Below are 20,580 nucleotides of genomic sequence, written 5' to 3'. Positions count from 1 at the left end.
AAGAGATACGTTTATTCCACTTTATTCTGTTTTAATTTCAGGATATATTGAATCATTCATACATATTTATATCTTTTTAGTGTTATTATATTTATTATTAATTTTCGAAATTAAAAGAATTTTTATGCTTCCTTATGAAAAATATTTTTCTTTCTTTTTTTATGTACTTACGTATTTCATTGTGGTAGTATATATTAATAATGATGTTTTTTAACGACATAATTTATTTTTCAAATTTTGTCTTGTTTTAAAGATAGTTTTATTTAATAAAAAATATTTTACTGATCAATACTGAAAATCAAAATTGCTTGTCGAGAGCAGATTACAGCAAATTACTGAAGATGATTGCATACAAATATAAACGTTCAACCAATTAAATATTGGCTTTTACGAAGAATAGATTAGAAAGCTCCAATCATATTTAGTCTTTACAGTACAATGATTACGATTACATAACATTTAAATAAGACACATATATGTAACTGCCAAGGAATAACTTTGACAAATAAAAGATACTGAAAAGTAATAGAAAATCTCTCATTACATACATTATAAATTTTTTATTACAATTATTATATGAATGAGATTTTTTTATGTAATAGACCAAATATATAACATATTTTATTATAAAAATCTACTCGTATGTATGTATTATCCCGAATATCTTTATTCACATAAATTATTCAAGAGCACGGATGCACTTAGCTTTATGTTGACGCATATCTGATTCAAACTAAAGAAAGATAGCAACGTAAAAAGATCTGCCTAAAGAAGATTTAAAAGTTTTAGCATGAAATCTTTCGATTTAGCATGTATTGGCAAGTATTACGCGGTAAAAAAAGAATACATTTAAGTATGTTTGAAAAGGCAGTTCAGAAGATAAGTGAGGTTAACCATAAGTTAATGATCTGTAATATAAGATTGTATATTTGTTAGTTTAACATTATGGATGCTTTAAATTTATCCACACGTACGAAAGAAGATGATGAAGGCAAGAACATATATTTATTAAGTTTTATATATATATATATATATATATACATATATATAAGATATATGTTAGGAAATACTAATAGAAGAAATATTTTATTCAGATGAAAATAATGATAAGGTTATTGCTCTTAAAAATAGTATACCATTTTTGAAGGAGCTCTTTCATATACATAGAAAAGTTGGAGAAGGCACATTTAGTTCTGTTTACTTAGCTACTTTAAAATCATCTAATGGTTCTAAAAAATATGCATTAAAACATTTGGTACCTACTTGCCATATAGAAAAGATAGAACGCGAATTGCAATGTTTAAAACAAATTGGGTAAATACTAAAGAAAATTAAATTTAAATATATATAGGTACCAATGTTAATTTAATATATATTTACTTATAGAAAATTAAGATTTTATCATTTTTCAGAGGTCAAGATCATGTTGTCAGTTTAGAATTATGTTTAAGAAATCAAGGATCTGTTGTATTTGTAATGCCATATATGAGACATGATAAGTTTTCTGTAAGTTCACCATTGATTTTCATATAGTATCTGTAGTGATAACTTGTAATTCAAATTTATTATACAAAAAAGAAAATAGATTAATAATGAAAACATGTTAATCAGGAATATATTCAAGATATGACAGTACAAGAAACAAGAGATTATATGAGAGCACTATTAATTGCATTGCGAAGAGTACACAAATTTAACATAATACATAGAGATGTTAAACCAAGTAATTTTTTATATGATCGTTTTAATAAAAGGTGATTATATTTGGAGACAATAAATGTCCCTTAATCTATTGCTAATCTAAATATAATCTATTGTATGTCTAAATAAATAAATACTTTCAGATATTTATTAGTTGATTTTGGATTGGCTCAAAAATATACAACACCAGCATTAAATAATCAGAAATCACTGAATAGTACAATGCAATCTATAAAACGAAAAAGATGTGATGAGGTAAACTTTTTTTTATACAATAAATTACTTTCTTTCACAAATAAATTAATATTACTTTCTCCCAAATATTTTGGTGTTTACAGAATAGCAAAAAAGTATCTTATACTTCTGAAGAAAAAATGTACATGAATGATACATGTTTATGTTTCGGAAAACCTAAAATTTGTTCCTTATGTTTAACTAATCCTACCCAAGCAGCACCTCGAGCAGGCACTCCAGGGTTTAGAGCTCCTGAGGTGTTATTAAAATACCCATTACAAACACCAGGTATAAATTGCAAACAATTTATATTTTTAAACAATAATTAATATAGTGAGTACCAATTATATATATACATATTGTATATAATTTTTAGCAATTGACATTTGGGCAAGTGGAATAATTATGTTATGTATCCTGAGTAGTACACAGCCTTTTTTTCGATCACCTGATGATTGTACAGCTTTAGCAGAAATAATATCAATATTTGGTACACAGAAATTACAACATTGTGCACAAAAATTAGGTACTTTATTGTTATTTCTAATTTTCTGATATATATTTTTTACTTTGGCTTTTTTATCAATTATTTCAAATTTAATTATTTTCAACTAGTTTTTAATAGTCTTATGTTTTATTTATTTTATTTATCAACTTAGGTAAAAAACTTATTGTTAGTGAAAATTTACCAGGAATTGATTTAATGACTTTATGTCAAAAATTGCAAAAAAGAAACAAAGATTTACCACAGACCAGTAATTGTAAAAGCAAGGTATTTTGTTTGTTTTGTTTTGATTTATCTGTGATTATTAAAGGAAGCTTTCTTAGTTATTAGTTAAATCTAATGAAAAATATATTTTCCAATTTTTAGATACCATCATCATTTGTACAATATCCAAAAGAAGCGTACCAACTATTGACGAGTCTTTTAGATTTAAATCATAAAACTCGAATTACAGCGGAACAAGCTTTAGATCATCCATTTTTTAAATTATCATTATAGGTAGTTTTTACATGAAATTATTCTATAAATGAAATAATATATATGTATATATACATACTGCATGACAAATATACAATTTTTATACATTTTATTAATTACTGTAATAAATATTTTTTTTAATTATATACATAACAGTCATACATATTTTTTTACATATTATTTTACATATTAATTTAATTTTATTTTACATATTAAATAAAGTTTTAGAAAATACAAAATGTATTTGTTGCAAATTAATGAATCTATTCTAAAATTGTTTTTTTTTTTTTATTAAGTAACAATGCCGTATAATATATAAATAAATGCGGAATACTCTATTTATATTTATTATTTGCAAAATTATATATATAAATAGTATAATGTATGCAATGAAATATGATAAATACAATGAATATTATGAATATGTTTTAGTATACAATGTAAAAAGTTCTAATGAATTATTTAATACATTATAAGGCACATTCATTAAAATGATACAATATTTTTGTAATGAGTCGTGTTAAAATATTATGATGTTACAGAAAGAATAAGTTTCCAATCAGCAGCAGCTCCTAATGCTTGGACTGCCAAATCTTTAATTTTTTTATCTTGCACAGAATCACTCTGTGTTAAAGCCATTAAAATTTCCATTATATCTGTTTCAACCAATTTTGCAGCAACATCTTTTGAACTTTTCATCATATTTAATATAATAACTATTCCTCGATGTTGTATTTCAGATTTGGGATTTGCAAGCAAAAAGCGTAATATTTCCAACCAATTTTGTGCATCAAACATTTTCTCAATAGCTTTTGTGCTTACTGATGTTAACATTGCTAACGCTCCAGATGCAGCTAAACATGTATCTTCATCTTCATCTTCACAAAGAATCAGAAGATATTTTGTTTTGTCATTTTCTTGTTCAAAATATTTGATTGTATCTTCACATATAATTAAATTGTTTATTACTTGTGTAGCTGCGCGTTTCAACATTTCATGGTCTTCATACATATATGTGTCAATTTTCGAAAAACCACCTTCTTTCAGGATACGTTTTCTAACAGTATCATTAACACCGGCTAAATTACATAATGCCATTAATGCTTCAAAGTTTTCTAATGCTGAACATTCTGGATTTAAAAGATTCAAAAATGGTCTTATAACTTCCATGATTCTTTGTCCAGGAAATGCTACTTCTGGATTTATTGTAATGCCTAAACGTGCTAATGCTTGAGAAGCTTGTTTCTTTCCTTTATCTGTTCCATCTAAAGCCAAGGGTAAAAGAATTTTTGCACCTCCTTGTTGCACAACAATTCCTCTTACTTCTTGCTGACTACATATAGCATTAAAAACACGTGCTATTAATTCTTTACTATTCTGACTCTCTGTCTTAGAAAGAGAAACTAAAGCACTCGTTACACCTGCTTTAGCTAAAGTAATTAATCTTTTATTTAAAAAGTCTGGATCATCAAATTCATGTTCTTGTGGTATATGGTGCTTAGCAAATTTTGCCAATTCTATCATTTCCGGTATCATCTCCTGTTTGTCATAGGCATTACATAAATTAACTAAAGTAGTAACTACTCCATATAGTACAGACTGATCTCCAGTTTTGGCAAGTTCTATCATCGCCTGAATGGCATCATGATCTTCTATTAATTTTTCTTTAACTTCGGCATCAAATGTTAAATAAGACAACCCTTCTACAGCCCACTTTCTCATATCTTTTTGTTTTTTAGGATTAATCAAAAATCTTCTACAAGCTTCTGCTAATTTTTTTGTTGCTCCATCAGCAAATGGTTTGATAGTTGCATCTGTACCACCTAAACTACCTAATTTACACAATCCAACTAAAGCTCGTACACGAATTGAATCATCCTTTGATTGGTATAGTTTCTTAAGTATATTTACACCTTGTGATATTATGGCTGTAGCTTTATCCTTTTTAGATGCTGCAGCTATAATACATTCACATGCAACTTTCTGTTGCAATGGATCTTCTGTACCAGCCATTACAAGAATCATTTCCATAATACCTTCTTTAGCAACAACTGAATTTCCCACATCTAAAGGTCCAAGTAATAATGTTGTTATTGCAACAACAACACGTACCTGTAAATATATTAAATAATTAATTTAAAAATCATTTATTGATAGAGAAGTTATAAAATCAATTTATTACCTTTGATTCTATATCCGGTGTAAGCAATTTGTCTTTTATGTATTCATCAATAGCATTTCTGAATTTTTCTTTTGCAGCATCATAATACATATTTTCATAAATTTTGGCCAAACAAACGCTCATTATGGTGCGTGTAGATGAAGTTATATCCATTGCAGACTCATATTTGTATTCCTCTAACTCACTGGCAACTTCCATTAATCTCTGCAGACCGTGGATTTCTACCAAACGTTCTGCCCAATTTAGTGCAGTGTAATGTATATTCCGCATTATAAGTTCTATTATTGCATCCCTGGCTTGGCCAGTAATTGTTCTATTTGTTGTACTATATAGTAAACAAGATAAGATGGTATCAATTTCTTTCTTATATTGTTCACATAAATCCTTGTTAGGTTTTGTATCTGGTTTATTATCCATTCCACTATAACTGTTTAGTATGATCTGAAATATTAAATATATGATTATATGTATATGCATGTTTATATTTATATGACAAAAATGTATAAAAAATTAATTTCTAATAATACTCATTAATTATACCTGCAGGCAATATTGTGCTGCATTAACTCTTTCTATATTTTTACTGTTGATCATTTCCAAGCACCATGGTATACCTATAATACTTAAGACTTGTTCAGTTCTACTAATATTGTCTTTACATAATTCAGCAACAATACGAATAGCGGCAATAATTATTTCCTCATTTTTTTCTAGTTTTAATAATTTTGTTATTTTAGATACTACTTTTTCATTAAACATTAATTCTGCACCAGCTCTTTCACGAGAAAGTACCAACAGATTATTTATTGCTGTTTCCCGTTTTTCTTTATCTTGTTGTAAATCAAAAGATATATCAATCATTTGTGATACCTATATACAAATAAACATATTTAAGAAATATGCAATATATATACCAAAGAAAATTTTAATAGTTACATTAATCATGTTATATATTTACTATAAAATAAATAGAAAAAATAAATAAATAATAACATACCTTTGCACTAATACGAGAATTCTGCTTATAACGATCTTGTACAATTTCATGTAGTCGTGCAATTATAGGCTGAATTGTTTTATTGTTAGGATCTGTAGATATGATATAACGAGCATCTCTATATGCCTCTTCAAATCTTTCCAAAGCTTCAAGTGCTTGACATCTACGAAATAAAGCTTTTGGATCTTTTGGGCAAATTTTGAGTGCTTCATCACAGTCTTTAATCGCTTTGTCATAATTTTGTTGTTTTAAACACACTGCTGCACGATTCTTATAAAAAATGGCTTTCTCAGCATTTTCCTCTTTTGTAAGTTTGAGAGCATTTGTGTAAGAACTGAATGCTTCTGTCCAATTGCCTTTATTAAATTCTTCATTACCCTTTTCCTTCCACTCTTGCGGTGTTAATGTTTCTTTTGTCATCTTAGTATATAAAATGTTATTATATACTTTTTTTAATTTATATAATATATGTAAAAAAAGAAATATTTGTAATAAATTATCTTTTTCCACGCACGTTTATTAATTGATAAATTTATATTATTTCGAGGAACACGTTCAAATGAATATTACAAATTCTTTGATGAAATTGTCATTCTAGAAATGATCACTTATCAACTTACACACTTCGTGTCGGAAAGTTTTCTGTTACAATTACTATTCTTGCGTTATATTAAAAGCAGATCAGAAATATCTAGACGTTACTAGATAGTCGAATATTTATTTTTACCATCGTCTGTCCACGTTGAACGGAAACGCAGTTTATTCAATTAAAAATAGACGACATTCCGTTGATATAGACGGATTTCTTTTTATCGGTTTTGTATACAAATTTTATATATAAATACTAGGTTCTTTTTTTCTCAAACTTCTTAGATTTAATTAATAACTAAACGGTAATCTTGAAATACTTATTTCTTATATATATTATGAGAGAAATCTATGATTAAAAAAATATATTTAGATTAACGTAAACGAATTTGCGTAAGAATGAAGAAGAGGTTGTAAATTTGTAATTTTTACATCGTTCTTTTTATTTATTGTTCTCTTGTTTTCGAAAGTGGATTATGTTTATTTTTACTATAATTAATTAAATACTCTTCGCATATTAAGGTTATTTATTACCCATGGTTTACGGCAATAACAAGTACATGCGTAAATTTTGATGAACAAGGGCCTTAGTTTAATAGACGAAGTTTTAAGCGAGGTCATAAATTTTTCAAATTTATGAAAAAGTTTTATTTAATTTAAAAAAAAGCAAAATAAAAAAGTGGTGTTTTGCGCGAATAGTCTATACTATAAAAATAAAGCTATTTCAAAAATTCGAAAAAGTGATGCTGTCCTCTAAAGCTTCATTCTCTAAATGAGACTTTATTCATCAAAATCAATCAAGAATTACACTTGACTCATTCTGTTGATATAAACGCTGCTCCGACATTTTTCATGAAAAGAAGTTTCGTACAGTAGCGCTTCTTGAACAATGCGGCAAAAGAGAAAAACATCTCATACCATCATTACTACCATTTTCATATAAACACTCGAGTGACGTGTTTTGTTTTCGTGAAGTAGACGATTGCTTGTTTGTATGCATTAACTAGTGCTCAGATTTTCAGAATTTTGTTCTATTTTTCGTTTATAAATGACTTGGATATCTATGACAACAAAGAATCGGTCTATCATTAAATCTCAAACAATAAATATTAAATCGAAATTCTTATTTTCAATAGATTACACATAAATAATGAATAGCTTTGCTTATTATACATTCATTTAAACAATCTAAATTATAACAAATTATAATTTAACGATAATATATTTTTTGTTTAGACATTACGTAGGACGTAAGACATACTAAATACGAAATAATATTAATTTTAACTCAGTTCATCTTCTTTCATTTGAAGCGTGTGTGATATCAGCGACAGATATGAGCAAAATATGAACTACAAATGTAGTATATGGGTTTGAATAGCTTATATCTCTCTCGCAGGTAATATAACGATCGGGTTAATTTGGATTAGAATAGATAGTGCTAATAGGTTGTGAAGTCATACTTTTCATTCTATCATATTTATATCATTTTTTAATGATGGCGTACCTATCGCAGTAATCGGTGATGAATATACTATAGTACAGGTATATATTTAATTTACGATTCAAATGCATAAAGGATAATAAATATAATAGATACGAAAATTAATGAATATTATTTTATATAATATAAATATAAATATATTTTTTCTTTTTCTAATTCTTTTTTCATTATTCTCATTATTATATTATTATATTATATATCATTGCTATAATAATAGTAACAAAACAATATAAAGAGAATTAATTCTATAGGAGAAAACACGAAAAATATTTAGTGCTGGAAATTTGACTTCATATAGAGTGTGATAACGAACTAATATTTTGATTTTTTTTATAAAAATAATATGTATTATATAAGTATATATTCACTAACTTATTTTCGATCAAATAATCGACAAAATCTTGATTTTATTCGCAAATTTATATACTTGATATTTGTCCATAGAATTTTATTATATCCAATCTATTTATTTGTGAAAGTATTATTAGCAAATAAGTAAAGTGTTCGTCCTGTAATATTTAATCAGAATTAGATTAAAGAAATTTTGAAAATATATTGTAATATACAGCCATTCGACATTGTATTAGATCGAATTTCGATAGATAGCAAGTAATATCTATTGAGATCTACTTTAAAAATTCTACTCTAATTTCCGGGATGATATGAGCTTACTAAGAATTCAGGTTCCGACATTAACTATAGGTGTTAGTGTTTAAATATTAGTAAAATAATTTTATTTATTAATTATATCTTCCTGAATTTACTGATTTATATTTCTCGAATGATTAAATTGAATTTATTTTATATTCATTGTATCTAACGATCTTTGTAATATTGGTAAACATCATTCGATTGTTTAAATGTTAGTAAAGTAATCTTATTTATTAGTTATTCCTTCTCGAGTTCGCAATTTATGTTTGTCCAAAGAATAAATTAAACTTATTTTATATCGATCGTATTTTACGATCTTTGTAATGTTGCTAAGAATGTTCTATTGTTTAAATGTTAGTAAAATAATCTTATTTATTAATGATTCCTTTTACGAATTTAAATCTGTATCTATTACGTATATTCGATTTTATTTCGACAGTATTGCAAGATCTACTTCTTGTATGTATAAATTTTAAAATCATCGTTTCCTTAATCTGCGTTTATCACGTACAAATCTATATTCCAGTAAATGTAATTTTGGAATATAATATTGTTTAATTATTATCTCATCGTACACCGAGTGCATTATTTATTATTTAAATAATTATAAAATGATCGTATCTATAAGATGATTATAGTAATGATACAAAAAATTTACATTTCGACGTTAGTTTCCTTTCGAATTCCGAGAAATAAACGTTCTTTCTTATGTTCTTTTTTGTTGATATTAAACGATCGACACACGCCGAAAGAAAAATATTCTAAATCCAATTCATCTTAAGAGATATGCGACACTTTACGGAATGTAAAATTGTTTAATTATTATTTCATCATACTCCGAGTATATTTTGCATTGTTTAAACAATTATAAAATGACCATATTTATAAGATTATTGAATGTAGTGGTACGGAAAGATTCTATTTCGAGATTTACTCCTCGGAGTACGAGAGAAAACTAACGTAGTAACTCGTATGTTCCTTTCAATGGTCATTCTTGTTGACGTTATACATTCGACGAAGAGTGAAAGAAAGTTAATGCATTATATGAACTATGTGATTTTTAATGACATATACTATTGTTTAATTATTACCTGATCATATTCCGAGTACATTGTACATTGTTTACACACACACACACACACACACATGCGCGCACACGTGCGTTAGTGCACATATACATATACATGTAGGCAATTAATTTTCTACTCTATATACATCGATCTAATATTTTTCTACTTTCTAAGAACATGAAAAATTATGACGACTACGTAGTACGTTAAATATAATATTTTAAACGTATGCACATGTAAGTCTATCTCTTTTTAAGTCTATATAACGAAACTTTTAATAGAGAGAGAAAGATAGCATTACGATATATGTAGATAAAAATGTAAAGATCCTCCACCAATTATGAAAATATTTCTTGTTTATGTATTTCTAGTCTCTGGCAAGCAGCGAAATCAAAGGTCATCGAACGCGATAATATTTGATTACAAGGTATATATATATAATATGTGTGTGTGTATGTGTATATACCCTATCTATTCCGAGATTTAGGAATAACCTGCAAAGTAAGTGTAAACAATCAAAAGACAATCGATAGTTTAACATTGGCAAGACTTTCCTTATTCGTTCCTACCAATTGTATTATTCAGTTTTCGTCCGTGTACACAATTTTCTGGACGTATACAGATTTGCTCCTTCATTAATTCCCATATATCTAATTTATCATTTATATTATCATATATATTTTTCATATATTAGATTAGAATTTCTTGATCTCATTAGTAAATCAAAAAACAATAATTTATGTTATATTCTTGTTAAAACCATTTTATTTGCCATTTTGTTAGAATCATTATTACATTTTTGATGAATTCAGAAGAAGAGAAGTGCGTTGCGATAAATATTGTAATGGTTGAAAGTGTGAATTTAAAAGTTCTTCCACTTAATCTTCATCGATAAGTTTAATGATTTCGTCCAAATACAATTACAGGTAAATATTTTTCTTTATTCTAATCATTACTTTATACTCATTGTTCAAATTATATTTTTTAATCATTTTCATACATTCAACATATTCTTTTAATATGGAACATATAATTAAACATATAATTAATCTTCCATTATGCCTTTGTAATAACAGATTTATCGATTCAACGATACAACTAATTGTAAGACGAATTTGATTAGATATTAAATATTTACAATCCTTCGTACAAACAGTAATATATATATATATATATATATATATATATATATATATATATATATATACATACACACACACACACAATATTTGTAGCTCATTTATTTGTACAAAGTAAAGAATAAGGATTTAATTAAAATTGATATAGTAGATATACGTAATGAACATGTACTAATAGCTTTGATTTATTTTTACAAATATCGAAGTACACATGTATTATTATCGAAATGAATAGAGCACCGTGAAATAAGACATTGACGTTTTAAAAACCTTAAATAAAAAGAAGATTAAAAAAATAATTATTAAACATAAGACGCTATATATGTATGTATATATATGTTATACGTTACCAATCCAAAACTATAATGCGAAAGTACGTATAGTTTCATAATAATTAATGGAGTACTATTTATACTTCTTCTTATTATTATCAGTAATAATTTTTGTGCTTTTGTCGGAGCGAGATACCAGAATCCATTGTATCTACATATTAATAAAATTGATATAAAAATGTATTTTGCTTATGCATTTATTTAAATAATTCAATATTTTGAGAATATATTACTAACGCCTTTTCCAATAATAAATTACTGTGATCTAAAACTTTTTGTCCAGGATAAACACAAAGATATCCATGACACACAAGGCTTCCTATTAAAGCTAAATATATTAATACTTCGTATTTTCCAAGAAGTATTTTAATCTAATAAATATAAATACCCCATATAAATATACTCCATATTGTATATACATAAACAAATGAAAATAAATTTCAAAAAAAATAAAACAATAATCAGATAAAAAGTTATTACTTACTTGAACGAAAACGATACTCGTTAAAATCACGATGATTAAAAATTGAATAAAAAAGGATAATTCGTGATAGGAAATAACAGTTGTGATGAACCTTGATTAAGAAAAAATATAATATCAATTAAGAAATTGTGGTTTCGAAATATTTTTTTACAAAAAAGAATATATATATAAAGTAATAAAAATATCTCTTTGATATTACCATTAAAAATATTTAAGTAAAGGTGATTAAATGATTAACATTTACTATATGATAATGTGCATGTTATATGAATATTATTTGATGTTTACATATATATCTTCCATCCATGATGCAATCAAAATGTACAAAGAGAAAAAAGTTAATTAACATGAAAAAAATGATTGTTCTGTTAATAATCTGTGATAATTATAAATTTTTATAAATTTGTAACGACGATAATATTGATAGTGTGTATGTTTGTGTAATTATGTAATATCAAACAGTATTAGAAATATCTTAATAAAATGATGAAATTTAAATCTAATCATTAATGATGCAACTAATGAGATAATTCGTTTTCATGTAGTAAGAAAAATCTACGGATGATTCGTTTCTCTCAATGAATCCAAGCCACATTGATACCAACTCTAAAATTTTTGTGTGATATTTTATACAATCAGCTACTCTATATTTAGCCTCGTAATAAGCATTATCTCTATTGGTGTTTTCTAAATTTTTATCGTAAATATGTTCTAATCTGTAACTAAAAAAACATTCATACAGCAATCAAGAAATAATAATTATTACAATAATGAAAAAGGTATTAATTGATTTATTTTTATTTTTGAAAACAAAAAAGAAAGGAATTAAAATTTAATATAACGCATTAGATGTTTATTTGTTGTAATTGCATGATTAGATTAGATATATTTTTTTGTTAATCTCCCGACATATATTGCCAATGAACTCCATTCTCAATGAAGTATGTAATTGTTAAAAAAAAAACGCATATATAAAAACATGGATTTACGTACCAAAGTATTTTGAACATACTACAACAATGTTGAGCAAACATAAGAAATATACTTTCTGTAGTGATTAGTATGGTCACACCAAAAAACATAGTTATCCACGTGTGCAATAGAATAGGATAAAAATATATCTCTACGTCGAGAAAAAATTCTGCTTGATATGAAAATTTACGAGTTCTAGTATCATTAAGTGGTAAAACGACATCTAATATGCATGGCATCAACGAAATTAAATCTACGAAGCCTAATGAAAAGTAACTGAATACTGAAATAAATAATAAAATGTTATACATATAAAAAATATATAGAAATTTAACAGGTTTTAAATATTTTTACCTGTAAGAAATAAAGTATAGTTTCTACCTTCTTCAGCATAAATTTTGATTATTTCAATTTCTTCTTTCATTTTTGTTGCATTCCAAACATCTTTGATGTTTTCCAATAATTTTCTAAACTACGATATCATCAAGGAAAATTTTATATTTCGTTTAATAGAATTTTATAGTTTTTTTATTTATTTATTTGTTATTTTTTTAATCTCTCACCTTATTTACATTGACAATGCAATTACAATATCTTGTTATGCAAATAACGTTGGATAATAATGTTATTAAAATTTCGAATATAAGATCCAAATCGTGTCCAGCTCTAATGAGTTTAAATATCTATAGTTTTTAAAGAATAATCATATATCATGCAAGAGAAAAAGAGAGAACGAGAGAGAAAGAAATAAAGAGAGAGAGAGAGAGAAAGAAAGAGAGAAATGTTCATGAAATATCGAAATAAATAGAAATAAGAATATACATTCGAATGTTTCTTACCTGACCTAACAAAGCTAGACCAAAATATAAAAATATGATAATCATAAGACCAAATTTCATTCTGTAATCTTGATAAGGCCATTGGCCGATTATTAAAAAAAGTAAACGATTGAGTTTGTAATAGTGATTAGTAAAAGAATCCATTTCTTTGTTTTCAATTTCAAATGGCTGAAGATTTTCTATCGGTGGTATTAAGGAAAAATTCTTGCTTATGTTCTTTTAAGAAGCACCAAAGAAAATGATAAAGTAAAGTCACGAAAGATTCAAGTTTTTCTTTAGCTAGTATTTTTCTTTTTTTTTTTTGCGCGCGTATTGTATATAATTATTGAAGTGTGAGTGATACATGAAAGCATATAATTTTGTATTCACGTTTATCCTATAATTTCCGATAGAAAAGTTTGTGAAGTATCGATCCAATCGATAAGATTTCTTTTCGCAGAATTTTTCAAACAATCCTAATAATAGAATTGCTTGAAAATATACCCTTTGGTGTAATGTCGTATGTACATACAAACCTCTTATTTATCAGTTATATACGTTTTCTTCTTTTACGTCAGTCTTTTCTTTTACTTTCTTTTCCTCATTTTATAAATTGATGCTTTTATCTAGTGATATCTGTCAATCTAGAGAAATATTCATCGAACTCTTTGTATTTTCATTTCTTTTTATTCTTTTTCCAAGTTGAGGGATGAAAAGTTCATGAATATCTTCAATTTATAAAAGTGTAACATGCAGAAGATTTATATAGTGATCACTAAAAACAAAGGATAAGTGTCTATTATATTTGTTAAAATAATTTTTCTATCAGAAACTATATTTTTATCACATAAATATATATTCGAGTTTTATATAATTATTAATTAATGATTTGTTCTTATACAGTTATGTATGAATTACTTATCAATAGGAATTCAAACTACACTTTAGTTATATATCTCATCGTTAGATGATGCTCTGTACGGTCGATCAGTTACCAGTGAAAAGTTATCAAATAGCTATGATAATATGTAAACGTATGATTGTTTCAATTTGAAAATGGAGGTTATACGAGAACGTTTAAGAGAAGCAATTAATACAGAGAGAAAGGAGCAACGTGCTATAGTGGTTAATAAGAATCGTCCTGCTCTTGGAGAATGTATAGAAAATACATCTTATTCTTCAATATTTGTTACACAAATGGCAAAGAAGCTTAAAAAGAAGACACTTAATGTTAACGATTATCGACGTTTGCAAAATGCTTTAATTCAGGTTATAATTAAATTTCAAAATTAATTTGCACATAATATAACAATAGAACTTTACCAAGTATAATTTAATAATTTTAATAAATTACTTTCTAATATTTTACAGTCAGAATTAAATATTGAAACATTATTAAAGGTTGATAATATAATATTTGCATTGGCACGAGATATTTCTGGTAACAATCCAATTTCGCAATTGGATGCTATGAATTGTTGTTGTAATATTGCTCTTAGTAATACAAAAGCCTGCACAGCAATAGCTAAACATGTATCTCCATATATAATAACAGAATGCGAAAGTTTAAACCGTCCTTTATTGGTAAGATAATATAAATATCTTTTTTAATATTTATATCTTTAAATTTTAACATGATAAAACTTATTAATATATTAAATTTTAGGAAGTCTGTCTTTGGACTATTGGAAATTTGTCCAGTGGAAGTAAAAAAGCGTTTGAAATTTTACAAGCACAAAAATGTTTACAATATATAATTGTATTGATGCGTGAATGCGATAATACCATTCTTTCTTCTGTGATATATGCAGCTTTGCATTATATATATGGTGGTTTTTCTTCCATTACGTATGTATTTTAGAAAACATAATAAAAATTAGTTATTAAGTTTATTATTTATCATTTTTATACATTCTCTAATATTTTAGGGAAATTGAGTTGGTAGAGCTTGCAGAAGCATGCAAAGACAGAAATTTGTTAGAACAAAATGCTAATACTTTTTGGTTATTGGCATTATTATCTTCAAATATAGCATGCAGCAAGTCCTTATATTATGCATTACCATCTATCGTAGATTTTTTACATCAGTCTGCTTCGAATAATTTTTCCAATACTACTTTGGTATGTATTTTTATTCCTCTTTTGGTATCTATTTGGTATGTATTTAATATTTTCTCTTGGATCTAATGAAAGGAATTATTTCAGATTGCAGCGTGTTTACGTATATTGGCGAATGTATTGTCTAATGCTTCTGAAGAAATTGTGAATATATTTTTAAAAAATCCTAAATATTCTCACTTGGATGTACAAATTTTATTAAGAGGATTATTGTTTCATTGTCATAAGTATATAAGAAAAGAAACCATGTGGTTGTTAGGTAGGTAATCCTTTGATATTGAATCATAGAATTTATACAATGAAGGAAATATCTTTGTAGGAAATTTATGCAATCATGCATCTTCAAATATTAATCAAAAAATCCAAGATATCATCTCATTTTTGTCACCATTAGAAGAAATTATTGCATCCACAATGAGATAGTATGTAAGTATATATCAGCAATAATATGTATATATATTTTTGTAAATGGAAAGTATGTGTAATTTGTTTTTATTGATAATATTTATTTATATCGTATTTAAAATTGAGAAATTTTACAGTAACAAAAATCAATTAAAGAAGGCTAATACTTTGTTTTTACTGGAACAAATTGCTTTTCAGATTCTTGGTTCCATTGACTTGAAGTATCCTCTATACATGGTACTCTTATAATGTTAAAATATATATTGCCCATAAGATCAGCTATTGAATTTTTTGTAGCTTTCAAACAGATGTAAAATAATGCATCGCAACTACAATGTGATCTGAAACAGGTAAGATAAAAAATGATATAAAGGCTTTTTCACATGTCAGTATTATAAATCTACATACATGTTCGTATATATATTATTTATTATTCTTTATATGCTAAGATATATATAATAAAACTATTTTTTAAATACATATAAATCAAAATACTATATTATACTTACTTAGTATATAAAGAATTATTATTTAAGTTGTAACGTGATGTTTGAGCTCTTACTTTTACAGGGCATAAGTCATGATTGCGACAGCATCTGTGAACACAATATATTTGTAACATTTATTCTACTTGCATTTAGATATTTACAAAGTTATTCTAACCTATCAATATTTGCTTCTCGACCCAAATCGTGATAATTTTCAGCTATATCTCCAGTTCCACACCATTTTGTTCCTTAAAAAGAATGGTAAAAATTAAATACTTACTGACATTTACTTTAAAAAAAAAGTAAAAAATATAAAAGAGTAATAATTAACCTGGTATAATTCCTGATAATAATGTTAATGAACTTATTCGAGAATAACTTTTTTCGTTTCGCGTATCTTCAGAAATAGATAATTCTTGAGATTGTAAGCTCTCCAAAGTTTCACATTGTTGCATAAGTTTTATCATCTGCTGAAAAGACACTTTCTGTGGATTTACAGTTAGTGATAGATTTCGAAGTACTTCGTTAGCTTCTTCTGGTTCACTATATAAGGGGAATATATAAATTTAATTTATTAATTTATCTATGCTTTTATGCTTATCTATGTCTAAATTAACAATATAATAGTAATACTTACTATATTTCGATAAGATTACAATCGTGTAATACGTTATTAACTGTGAGATCAACGATAGCAACAGTTTGCTCGTAATAATAAACCGCTCTTACGTATGTTAAACAATTAGGTTCCGACGTAATTCCTCGCAATCCTTTGAAGGTATTTTTAAAAAAAATAGGCTTTTGTAAACTACTGATAAATAATGTTAGGAAAAAGAATATTATCATATTCGTCGAATTCATTTTAATTTTATAAAAAATAGTCGTCCATAGATCAAATTCATATGTCCGAATAAGATCTATAATTTTATTTCTTCCACAATTTATACCTGAAATCTTACACTTTCCTCTTAAACAATAATAATAACAAATATACTAATAATTATTTTCGAAATCCCACTTGAGACCCATCCAAGATTTCGTTAATAAATAATATACGTGATCATTTAGAAAATATAACAGAGAACACATCATTATGCACGTAAGTTTTTTTTGCGACTAATCTTTTTTACAACTAATGTTTTTTACAGACATAAAAAAAACACCTATCATATAGTATCAATTATAAATGATAACATTTTACCAAACATACTATTCTACCGCAAGAAGTCGTTAAATACAAAATAGTTCGAAACACATTGTGTATTTTTTTTAATAATAACTTTTCTTGTTTCTTAAATAATGACTTACCTTAAAAAAATTTTAAAATATATAATTTTCATGATGTTCAATTTTGAAGAATTCATTGAAATATAACAATTGATTCATATAAATCATTTAAAATTATGTGATAATAAACACACTTTTCTTTCTTTTTAATTTTGCAGATTTTACATTCTTTCACTACGTAACAACAGACACTGTACATATGTAATTCAGTCTTAGTTTTGCACTTTCATTTATTGTTAGTCCAGAGATGGTCTACCGATTGATTTAAATGAAATAACTGAATATAACTGTGCGGATATCTTATTTCCTTATGTTAGTGGCCCCTCCTCTGTTGCGACTTTATCGTCGTGTGACGGGGGATTCACTGAACATTCACTTCGACTAGGACGAAGAAAGTGGGGCGCAGTTGAGAAGTAAAAAAGAAGTAAGAAAAAACAGAGATACTTGCATTACTTTGCGGATAGTAAACTATAGCTTTCTTTACAAATTTTGTAAGTCGAGTTTCACCGACGTTGTTGGAAATCGCGATACTTCGAAAAATGACAAAGTTTGCTCTACATCTATTCGTAAAAAGAAAGAGAAAGAAAGAATATATTATTAAAAAAAAATATTTATACATAGTGCATATATATATATGTTACGTATTTAATTGAAAATAGTTACAAAACATAATAGAGATAAACATAGAGGAAAGAAATGTTTCTTCTGTGTTACGTTCTTCTTCGTTAAAAAGAGAAACTTTCACGTAACATTAGCACGATAGCCTAGTTATCGGAGAACAAGTTTATAATCAGTCTTCAATCATGGATCACATGGATCACGGGTCTTATTTCATATAGTATCGAGTCAACATAAAAGAGATCCGGAAGATTTTGAATAATCGACCAAAAAAATGGAGAAGAGAAATCCATTGTTTTTTTCAAACGTAAAACTGAAATTAGTCGCTTAGGAATGATTTGGTTTTAATGATTGCAATCCTTGAGGAGAAGTTGTTGATTTATTATTGGCAGGATTTGTCGAATATTGACCTTCGGCTCGTACCGTGCTTAAAGTGATACTGATGGGAGTAGCATTGGATAATTGCAATCTTACAGGACATTGTCGGTAGCCTAAAATGTAACGATTACGAGAAATTTGTAGAATGAATACTAAGAGGAAAAAGAGAACGTGGGTATTGAATTAGCGTTACCTGCATGATGAGGACCAGAACAGTGACAACAGATAGGACTATTTCGTGGCCTTGGACAAAATTCAACGCTATGAGGTTCTCCACAGCGAACGCATCTTGGAAGATGTCGACAATTAGCAGCTACATGCCAAAAACCTTGGCATCGATAGCACTGAAGTACACCATCGCCTTGATGAGGATTCGATGTTTCAGCAGGATGTCCTGGAGGGAAATTACCAGGAGGTATTGGTGGCATAGTTGCATTTCCAGTTCCAGGACGCCACCATCGTTCGGGAATAGCACTGAATCGTGCAGCACCGAAGAAATCTAATCCTTGTCTTAATAGAAGTTCGTAATGTTCCATATCCAAAAGCTAACACATAATCGTTGTTTATTCTTCGCACACGAGATCGACTTTTATTATTTAATCGTCTTGGATTACCTCAACGCGAACATATTGACGCGATCTCTCGATAATTCCAGTCGCTATTCCTTGCTTCGCCAAGGCAGAGCTTAAATCTTGAAGAGGTATTGCCCAAGGTACATCACGAAGTAACACGGCTTGTCGATATCGAGTATCTCTTGGAGCAAGTCGAGCTACCTAATATAAACGTATTACTTTTATATATTTAGAAATATAAAAGATCTCTATTAATATGATTTCGACATACTTGTACGGGTCCTTCAAAAAGCCGTGTAAAATCGCAACGTTGTAAAAAATTATCCACGTCAGTTTCACGATCGAACGTTACAATAAAGCCGCAAGAAGTTTCAGAAATTTGCCATGTACCTGAAGGCTCGTAAGCGCCGATAGCTTCTTCTAATCGGGACCGAAGAGTTTCTCCATCTTTGATAATTACGAATATAATAAAGCTAGAAAAAATATTCAAAGTCAAACGTTCTCTCGTTCGATCTACCTTGATCTTGGTGATCCTGACCACGAGGAATACCGTTGCAGGAAAGATAAAGAGAACATGTAAGCTGTTCGTCTGAATTAGGTAAAGAACAGGGTTGTTTCTCTGCAACTTCTTGTTCTTCTTTTTTATCTACGTCCTCTTCCATCCTGTACAGGATTTCCTTCGGTCACCTAAAAAAAGAGGCTACATATTTAATATACTAGGACTTTTCTATAACTATTATTTTATTATTCGACATTTGTTCAGAGATAGTAATAGAGTTTATCCTTTACCTTAAATACGTCTTCTAATCCTTTTTTTAATGAAGAAAACATGGGCCTGGAGAAGGCATGACCCAATGATCGCGTCATTCATTGCCCTCTCCTACGATCATAACAATATCGATTTTCTCGTGTCTCTTTTTTTAAAGTCGATTACTCATTGATTGGCAATGTTCGTTAATCGTTTCATCGTTATCTACTCTATGTTTGGTTTTGGTGAATTATAATTGGTAATATTCGTATTGCATCTCCATAAATAAATAATATTCGATTGATTATTTAT

The 20,580-nt window shown here is 27.2% G+C and overlaps 6 protein-coding genes across 12 annotated transcripts; 2 read left to right on the top strand and 4 right to left on the bottom strand.

Annotated features, from left to right (window-relative positions):
* The first annotated feature begins 198 nt into the window (after nucleotides 1–198).
* On the top strand, nucleotides 199–3,041 carry LOC124950207 (cell division cycle 7-related protein kinase-like). Of its 3 annotated transcripts, none has more exons than XR_007101288.1 (9): nucleotides 202–991; nucleotides 1,095–1,314; nucleotides 1,413–1,506; nucleotides 1,612–1,754; nucleotides 1,845–1,956; nucleotides 2,040–2,223; nucleotides 2,312–2,464; nucleotides 2,597–2,707; nucleotides 2,807–2,946. XR_007101288.1 is itself a non-coding variant. In XM_047496636.1 (9 exons), the coding sequence occupies exons 1-9, from the start codon at nucleotides 946–948 to the stop codon at nucleotides 2,936–2,938; spliced, it is 1,194 nt and encodes a 397-aa protein (XP_047352592.1). In that variant the 5' UTR covers nucleotides 208–945; the 3' UTR covers nucleotides 2,939–3,041. The 3 variants fall into 3 exon arrangements, 2 of the variants coding, with proteins under 2 accessions (XP_047352594.1, XP_047352592.1); XM_047496636.1 differs by having other exon boundaries at nucleotides 208–991; nucleotides 2,312–2,461; nucleotides 2,595–2,707; nucleotides 2,807–3,041; XM_047496638.1 differs by lacking the exon at nucleotides 2,597–2,707 and having other exon boundaries at nucleotides 199–991; nucleotides 2,312–2,461; nucleotides 2,807–3,017.
* A 14-nt stretch (nucleotides 3,042–3,055) lies between these two features.
* Nucleotides 3,056–6,995, bottom strand: LOC124950205 (protein unc-45 homolog B). Of its 2 annotated transcripts, XM_047496634.1 has the most exons (5): nucleotides 6,717–6,995; nucleotides 6,097–6,542; nucleotides 5,640–5,969; nucleotides 5,100–5,540; nucleotides 3,056–5,029 (listed from the first exon to the last, which is right to left on the bottom strand). In XM_047496634.1, the coding sequence occupies exons 2-5, from the start codon at nucleotides 6,514–6,516 to the stop codon at nucleotides 3,446–3,448; spliced, it is 2,775 nt and encodes a 924-aa protein (XP_047352590.1). In that variant the 5' UTR covers nucleotides 6,517–6,542; nucleotides 6,717–6,995; the 3' UTR covers nucleotides 3,056–3,445. The 2 variants fall into 2 exon arrangements, with proteins under 2 accessions (XP_047352590.1, XP_047352589.1); XM_047496633.1 differs by having other exon boundaries at nucleotides 6,097–6,995.
* Nucleotides 6,996–11,127: 4,132 nt separating this feature from the next.
* LOC124950208 lies at nucleotides 11,128–15,069 on the bottom strand. Of its 3 annotated transcripts, XM_047496639.1 has the most exons (10): nucleotides 14,191–15,069; nucleotides 13,676–13,854; nucleotides 13,400–13,519; nucleotides 13,191–13,308; nucleotides 12,858–13,119; nucleotides 12,470–12,586; nucleotides 11,865–11,955; nucleotides 11,618–11,751; nucleotides 11,399–11,531; nucleotides 11,128–11,318 (listed from the first exon to the last, which is right to left on the bottom strand). In XM_047496639.1, exons 2-10 carry the CDS (start codon nucleotides 13,817–13,819, stop codon nucleotides 11,268–11,270), a joined length of 1,170 nt encoding a protein of 389 aa, XP_047352595.1. In that variant the 5' UTR covers nucleotides 13,820–13,854; nucleotides 14,191–15,069; the 3' UTR covers nucleotides 11,128–11,267. The 3 variants fall into 3 exon arrangements, with proteins under 3 accessions (XP_047352595.1, XP_047352596.1, XP_047352597.1); XM_047496640.1 differs by having other exon boundaries at nucleotides 13,218–13,308; nucleotides 13,676–15,069; XM_047496641.1 differs by lacking the exon at nucleotides 12,470–12,586 and having other exon boundaries at nucleotides 13,676–15,069.
* On the top strand, nucleotides 14,663–16,802 carry LOC124950209 (importin subunit alpha-9). 2 transcript variants are annotated; one of them, XR_007101289.1, is made up of 8 exons: nucleotides 14,665–14,923; nucleotides 15,026–15,238; nucleotides 15,321–15,502; nucleotides 15,583–15,775; nucleotides 15,860–16,031; nucleotides 16,092–16,198; nucleotides 16,376–16,527; nucleotides 16,748–16,802. XR_007101289.1 is itself a non-coding variant. In XM_047496642.1 (7 exons), exons 1-6 carry the CDS (start codon nucleotides 14,711–14,713, stop codon nucleotides 16,193–16,195), a joined length of 1,077 nt encoding a protein of 358 aa, XP_047352598.1. In that variant the 5' UTR covers nucleotides 14,663–14,710; the 3' UTR covers nucleotides 16,196–16,198; nucleotides 16,376–16,802. The 2 variants fall into 2 exon arrangements, 1 of the variants encoding a protein (XP_047352598.1); XM_047496642.1 differs by having other exon boundaries at nucleotides 14,663–14,923; nucleotides 16,376–16,802.
* On the bottom strand, nucleotides 15,216–17,967 carry LOC124950211. The gene is made up of 6 exons (XM_047496644.1): nucleotides 17,303–17,967; nucleotides 16,997–17,208; nucleotides 16,841–16,913; nucleotides 16,687–16,773; nucleotides 16,345–16,518; nucleotides 15,216–15,837 (listed from the first exon to the last, which is right to left on the bottom strand). Exons 1-6 carry the CDS (start codon nucleotides 17,524–17,526, stop codon nucleotides 15,819–15,821), a joined length of 789 nt encoding a protein of 262 aa, XP_047352600.1. The 5' UTR covers nucleotides 17,527–17,967; the 3' UTR covers nucleotides 15,216–15,818.
* On the bottom strand, nucleotides 17,160–20,449 carry LOC124950210. The gene is made up of 7 exons (XM_047496643.1): nucleotides 20,310–20,449; nucleotides 20,038–20,207; nucleotides 19,792–19,967; nucleotides 19,563–19,721; nucleotides 19,142–19,493; nucleotides 17,974–19,061; nucleotides 17,160–17,435 (listed from the first exon to the last, which is right to left on the bottom strand). Exons 2-6 carry the CDS (start codon nucleotides 20,180–20,182, stop codon nucleotides 18,898–18,900), a joined length of 996 nt encoding a protein of 331 aa, XP_047352599.1. The 5' UTR covers nucleotides 20,183–20,207; nucleotides 20,310–20,449; the 3' UTR covers nucleotides 17,160–17,435; nucleotides 17,974–18,897.
* Between the last annotated feature and the right edge of the window lie 131 nt (nucleotides 20,450–20,580).

Source organism: Vespa velutina, chromosome 6 (genome assembly GCF_912470025.1).
Source record: "Vespa velutina chromosome 6, iVesVel2.1, whole genome shotgun sequence".
Classification (NCBI taxonomy): Eukaryota; Metazoa; Arthropoda; class Insecta; order Hymenoptera; family Vespidae; genus Vespa; species Vespa velutina.
Note: the sequence above shows the minus strand (reverse complement) of the source record. Positions and strands in the feature narration are given on the sequence as shown.